Source organism: Atta colombica, unplaced genomic scaffold (assembly GCF_001594045.1).
Source record: "Atta colombica isolate Treedump-2 unplaced genomic scaffold, Acol1.0 scaffold27, whole genome shotgun sequence".
Lineage (NCBI taxonomy): Eukaryota > Metazoa > Arthropoda > Insecta > Hymenoptera > Formicidae > Atta > Atta colombica.
Window position 1 is genome coordinate 1,671,971 of NW_017259370.1, and position 7,301 is coordinate 1,679,271.

Sequence of the window (7,301 nt, forward strand, 5' to 3'; positions counted from 1 at the left end):
GTCGACCATGTTTGCCGCGTCACCGGCCGTTCGTTTCTTCTCTTTCTCCCCTTATTTTTGCCTTAGGCGATAAAATAAAAATTTCATTATTAACAAAAGATGTGACTTCGTTCATCAGCATCATTCTTTATCTGTCGATTCGATGAGATTATTTTTTGTAAGATAATTCCTCTTCATCACTGTCGACGACAATATTCACACTTTCTCTCTTTCTCTATTTCCTATCTCTATTTCCCTTTCATTATTTCTCTCATACCTCTCGCTTTCTCTCGCTTTATCATTCTACGTCTTCGTTGGCCCACTACCCGGCGGCGCGTTGCAATCGATTTGAAAATCCGACGACGCACGCCCTGCGCGTCGTCGCCGCCGCCTGTTGTACCTCCTCCTCATCATCCTGTCTGCCCTCGCTTTTCAGTCAGTGCCATCACTGCGGCGGAACCGGCAGCTGTTTACGAGGACATGGTCCAAGAGCTTGCACCCAGGACCGCCAAGTGGTGTTAGCCCTTTCGCGAAGCGGAACAGTGCCGACGGTATTTCTCGTGGCGACGCGTACGATGTGCCACAGGGTGTGAAAAGGCTACATTGAGTCACGCCCAGGTGAAGACGTATCTACGTTTATGCGTTCCACCTTGCATGTTTCTCTCTTTCTTCTTTTGCTTTTTTCCTCTTCTCTCTCTCTCTCTCTCCCCTCCCCCCTCTTTTTTATCTTTGTTCTCTTCATCCCCCTCACTCTCTCCCCCCCCCCCCCCTCTCGTTTTTCTCCCCTTTATCTCTCTTCTTTTTCTCTTAATTTCAAATCTTAATCGTGTTTGCAGAAAACTCATATTCTTGTATAAAGAGTTCCTTTGTATTAGTTTTAAAAAATGGATTTGAATTCCGCGTACTTTTTTAAGCAGAACTTTTACTAATTTTCTTTAAAATACATTACGATTGTGCATATGTAAATAGATGGTTAAAGGAATTCTATCAAGATAAATAAAAATTTATTTCACATTTTTTTTGCCGAGTAATACCTATTTTAGAACAGTATCGTATTTCATATTGTTCATTCAATACGTATGAATAAATACAATTCCATTCATTCTATTTTATTCATTAAAAATATTTATTATGAGAGATCTGCAAACTTAGATATTTAAAACAAAATTATCGAAGTTGCATATATTTTTTTCGTTTCCTTAATATTTGAGAATAATATCTAAGAAGAGATTAAAATCGGATGATGTATTTGCACAGGCTTTCTTATGTGGAATATACAACAGAAGACATAGTGATCGTAAAGTCTGTTGTAAAAAATTGACTAATCATGATCGAATATAAGGAGAATAACCGACTATGATTGGTCAATTTCCTACGACTTCAGACCTCTTACGATTTCTATTATAGACTTCTCATAAAGTCTGTGTCATACTATATACATTGGAGATTCAAGATTGCGAATTGGAGATTAGAATTCAGTCAATCAGAACAAAATTGAAATTATCTGACTAATTGAGTTCTAATCTCTAATTTGCAATCCTCAATCTCCAATGCATAGTGTAACACAGATTTATGAACAGCTTAATTTGTCGCTGAAAGGCTGCGTTCGAAAATACGCGAATAGTGTATTCAAGTGTCATTTTATTCTTGTTTGATATTTGAATAGGTGAATAACAAAGATAAAATGATATTCGGAGTAGTATTTTCGAATACAATCCTTCAGAGGTAAATTAACATCTCCTTAAGCCTGTGTCATATTACATATTAGAGACTGAGGATTACGAATTAGAGACTAGAACTCCAGTCAGATAATTAGCCATGTTCACCTAACCAAGGTGGTTAGATGAACATGGCTACAATCTGATGTTTCAATTATGAGACATGCACATATAAGCGTAAATAATCGTGCAAAAACCTCTCTTGGGAATAAATAGAGAATTGTGATGTTTGGAATAAAAATCCAAAGCTGGAAATAGTTAGCGACATAAAATTTATTTTTACTTTTATCGTTTTTTCTGCTTTTTATAGAATGCTATATATTAAATAGATATGAAAAAAAATTTTTTTTCTTCATATATCTGAAGATAAAATATAAAAATGTCACAAAAGACAGATTAATCATTTTTCCATTCTTCTTTGTCTCTCTTGTCTATAATAAAAAATAATTCCAATCCGTAACATTTCTGTAGTTGATTTAAAAAATGGCGTAAATTATGCCATGTGTATTAGCTTTTGTTGAATTTAAGTTCGAGTTCGAGGACAAGTACTGTGTATATTTTAGAGCGATGCACTTAGGAAAGTATTTACACTACTCCTAAAAAGTGTTGCTACAAGTCCAAGTATATTTCCGTATTAAGTAATTCAGTAATCAATTGACGAAATACAATTTTACGTTTGACACAATATTTAACACTAAAGCAACTGCAATAACTTTTTAACTTTCATTGAAAATTATTAAAAGAAAAAATTCATTTGTAAAATAAACTAGAATAAAATAAACTAGAATATAATGTAAAGTTTATGCGTAATGAATTCATTAGGTATTTACTTGTTACTATTTAGTTATTATTTGCTCGTTTCAAAATCATGATTATGGCGTTTGTTTTATTTTTCTATGGAGAAGTGTTTGAAGGATAAATAAGTAGAAATTATAATATATAACATAATATAATATATATGATAGTAGGTAGAGATTTGATGTGGATATAAAGATTTGATATGGATTTATAATTATAGGAACATCTATGGGCCGTAATCGGTGGCAAGGAGGCTTGGAGCTGTTGGTGCTCTGTATATTAGTCCTCCATCATATCGTCGTTCTGGCTGATGGCGACGTCGGTAAGTGTAATTCAATACTATTATCCCGCAAATACGAAAATAATAATATTTACTTCTGAAAGTATATTCATGACATGAATACTCAAGTAATTAGTGAAATTACTTATATAATTATATTAGAAAATATGAAAAGAAAAAAAGGGAGAATATTAAAAATGATAATTTTATAAAAATGTGTTTTTCAATCAAGTCGTCTGTCTCTTCTCGTACAGTACATCGCTTCGTCACCACCCGGGAAAAAATGTTTCATATACAGGGTGTCATGAATATACACCCTGTGGAGGTTCCACTGAGCAGACTGAGTAGAAAAGTCCTCTATCATTTTGCAATGTCGCAATAATTAACGAGATATTAACGTTTAAAGATAACCGAATACGCCCGATCTACTATTGCTGAAGATACAGCCCACCGAGCGTTTATTTTGAAACGTTAATATCTCGTTAATTATTGCAAAATAATCTCTACCTACTCAGGACGAGTGGGACCCTATATTCATGGTATCCTGTATAGTTATAAATAATTATATATAATTAGATATAAAACATATCCATATAATATTTTTTCCTGGGTATCTATTTTAATTTGAAATAGATAAGTATTTCAATTTCAAGTTAAAAGTTCTGCAGTTATATACTTTCATTGAATATCTTTTCAAGGTTGTGAAGATGCTTCGCTTCTCTTTGCAATTAATAAGCGGATGAACTTTAAGTCTCCTCTTGGAGTCGATAAGCGAGGCTTTTAAACAGAGACAGGAAATATAACTTTTCATACGTTGAAGCGTTCCACTCGATATATTTCATTGTGAACCATCTGTTATAACATTCCGTGCAATCAACTAGAAACCCTTTGTACGTGAGAAGTAAATGTGATAACATGTAACAAAGGATGAGGGATATATTACGTAGATCTAATGGCACACTGAGAAAATGATATATAATGACTTTCAAATCAGCAAAGCTAAATGAAATAATTCTAATTCTGCTGCTTTTAAATGATATATTAATTGTGTATAATGTACCGAAAAAAATGTGCAAAATTTTAAGACTTATTTATTTTTTTAAATAAAATAATGAGTCTCTCTCTCTCTCTCTCTCTCTCTCTTTCTCTTTTTCTGATAATATTCAAATTTTTTAAATACCTATAATTTTTGAAATTTTGATGTTTTTATATAAGAATCTTTTTAAAATATAATCTCAAATAAAACGCAGAATGCTTTTTCAAAGTATTCAATGAAAGAAAACTTTATTTTCAATCAATATTTTTCATGATGCGAGTATTCATATTAAAATATTAATATTAGTTGTATGATGAGTCGGTACGCCTCAATAGTTGACGCCCTATCAAATTAAAGCATGATATTATACTTTTGTAAGTAACATACTGTTTCGCTGTATTCATGAAAGAGCACTTATTGATTAACAATACATCGAAAAGAAATATAAGAAAAGAAGCAATAAAAGAAAAGAGCAAATCGCGCCTGGCCGTAGAAGTTATTGCTTACATTTCATTTTTAAGACTAAAATACAACGTATTGATTGCAAAAAATATACATATAAAAGTTGTATAATGTCATATACTATAAATGTATATATGTGTATAATAAAAGGAAAATGTATGTAAAATTAATTAAACGTTACGGATAAAACCGAAGAGATTTGGAAGGCTCGGCAATATTAAAGTATAATTACAATTAATCAAATTAATCTTACAGTTAATTTTTATGTTATGTATAATGTGTTGTAATATGCATTCACAATGTTATATCCATTTAAAATAATTTTTAATTCTAACAGATCTTCGAAATTTTTTTAATTGATATTTGCAGGCCTAATGTACTTTGAAATAATGTAGCTTTGCTTAAATTTCAATGTTAATCTGACAAATTAGATTATGTAATGTAAAATTATGTAAGATTGTGAAAAACATTTTTTATGAACAATTTTTTACAATATAGTAGAAGAAAATGGTGGGGGCCACTGGACCCATGAATACCAATTAGGGTTAATTATTAAATAAAGAAAGAATATTAATGTGACTAGACTTTAAAGCTTGAACATTTTTAACTCGTAATATCCTCCAACGTTTGACGTCAGCGGTGAGCTTTTGCGATACTATATTATTCCCAGCGCACTTTTAGAAGAAATCGAGATTAAGGTCGTCGATCTTCATTGATTTCTAGTTATCATTCTCAGGATATTTTTCATTCACAAACGAGGCTTAAATAAATATTATAAATTTATTTGTCACATTCGCAATGTATAATCCTACAAGGTAGAGCAGAGCTATTCCATTTATTTTCAACCTTAAAATAATACAAAATTTACGGCGACAAACAATATCTTTTTATTTTTGCAGTAACGTGTTTGTAACTATCTTATACAATTGTAGTTGTTTAATCTTGAGAGCACAAGTATGACCTTTAAATGTTAAATATACGTTACTCAGAATCATAAGCAATATCATGAGAAATGCTCCGCGAAGTAGCTCCGCTCTACCCTGTAAAGTTTATTATGAACTTATTATGAGAAGATTATTAAAAGATTTGATTATTGCTTCAATTGCAGATATTAATGAAGCAATAGAGGAATAATATTTTGTATTAATAATATTGATAACTTTAAATAATTGCGAAGAAAATTTTGTTGAAAGAAAATTGATTTCAAACTAAGATAAATGAAATCTATAAGTTAATAGAAGGAAATTTAATATGAACTAATCATATTAATAACGCAAGAATAAATTGTATTGACTTTTGTTCGGCTTGAAACACTTCAATTCTTTTTGTAGATTCTTTTTATTCTAAGGAGGTTTTGAAGAAATTATGAAACAAACTGAATTAATATATTAGAAGAAAAAAAAAATAGAAATCTGACGTGATAATATTGATTGAATAAATGATATAAAGTAAATGTAAAAGAAGAAAGATTTTTTCTGATTTGTCAATTTTTAAGGGCTAATTTGGAGTCAGCACGAGAAATAAGAAATGTTCAAAAAAATAATTTAGATATCATTTAATAGATGGTACAAAATTACACAAAATTTTGCTTTGAATTTATTATTTTTTATATACTATTATAAGAAGTCCAATTATTTATTCTTATTCTTATTTCTTATTTCTTGTTACTCTTTATCAATTTTTAAATAAGACTGTCTTACAATTTTAAATTTTTAATTGAGGAAATCTGATCTGTAAATAATAGTACGTATTAGATAAGCAATCTAAAAATTTCTGAAAAACAAAATTTTTAAAAGATAATTCTGTGAATTATCATTATTATTAAATCGTTTTTTAAATTCAGTCACATTCCATCCTTTGTAAAACAAAAAAAATCTCTTCCAAACACATACATACGCGCGCGCATGCACATGCAGAGAGAAAGCGAGAGGAAGGGAAGAGTTCGATTTTCGCCCACGACAGTAACTCGACTGTTATCGAACTGTTCATCCCACGCAGCCACCACCTTCGTGAGCTTTGCGAGATGTCTCTATCGTATGCTGTAAAACCGCTACACTCTCTTACTCTCTCAGATATGTCACGTAACCCTTTGCTTATCTATTCCATGCCTTCTCCTCTCACCTCGTTTTGTCTACTATAATTCTAGATAACTCTTTTGATACCATGAAGCCATAAAAGGTAGTGGCTTGAAATGTGATTTTTTTCTTCAATGCATAAAGCAAAAAAACAATTTTTTATATAAAAAAAAATATTAGAATCAAATATAATAGATAATCTATACGAATCGAACGAATTGATAAATTGAATGTTTACATATACATCGCATGTTTACAGCAAACACGAATGTATATAATAAAATTGAAACGCAGAAGCAATGTAATTAAATCTAGCTATACCATGGCCGCGGTCTGATTCACGATCACAATATTTAAAAATCATTTTATCCTTGTTGTTTGTCAAATATTAAACAAAGGCCGATATTTATAGTCAGATCTTATATTCAAGATCATCTTAAGTATAGTCTTAAGAAATCACGAATTAACGAATCAGAGAGCCGTATTAGCGTCTTAAGATATTACTTAAGACAGTCTTGAAATAAGAACGGATTATGGATACCGCCTGAAGACAAATGATGCTCATAAGCATGAATTGGATCACGACCTAAGTAATTTATAAATTAGTTTTGAGATAGCAGTGATTTTTTTAAGAGTGGCAATAAATTATTTTAAGACATCTGCCACATTTTAAGCCACCACCTTTTACATAATACTACAACCGAAGTGCACATATTCGTGTGCATTTTAATTACATTGCTTCTGCGTTTTAATTTTATTATATACTCGTGTTTGCTGTAATAAAAATGCGATGTACATGGAACATCTGATTTATCTGTTCATGCACTCGATGCACGTTGATCATCTATTATATTTGATCTTGACATTTTCCTCGTAAAAGAGTGTTTTTTATTCATTAAACAAAAAGGCTAATAATAAATATTTATATTTAGTATAATAGATATATATATATA

The 7,301-nt window shown here is 30.7% G+C and overlaps 1 protein-coding gene across 2 annotated transcripts in view; it reads left to right on the forward strand.

Annotated features, from left to right (window-relative positions):
* The first annotated feature begins 433 nt into the window (after positions 1–433).
* LOC108689378 (receptor-type tyrosine-protein phosphatase-like N) overlaps positions 434–7,301 on the forward strand; it is a 16,152-nt gene continuing 9,284 nt past the window's right edge. For both annotated transcript variants that reach the window (XM_018196118.1, XM_018196120.1), the window contains exons 1-2: positions 434–597; positions 2,716–2,817. In XM_018196118.1, coding sequence (XP_018051607.1) covers positions 2,724–2,817 — 94 coding nt within the window. In that variant the 5' untranslated portion in view covers positions 434–597; positions 2,716–2,723. The remainder of the gene's footprint in view (positions 598–2,715; positions 2,818–7,301) is intronic.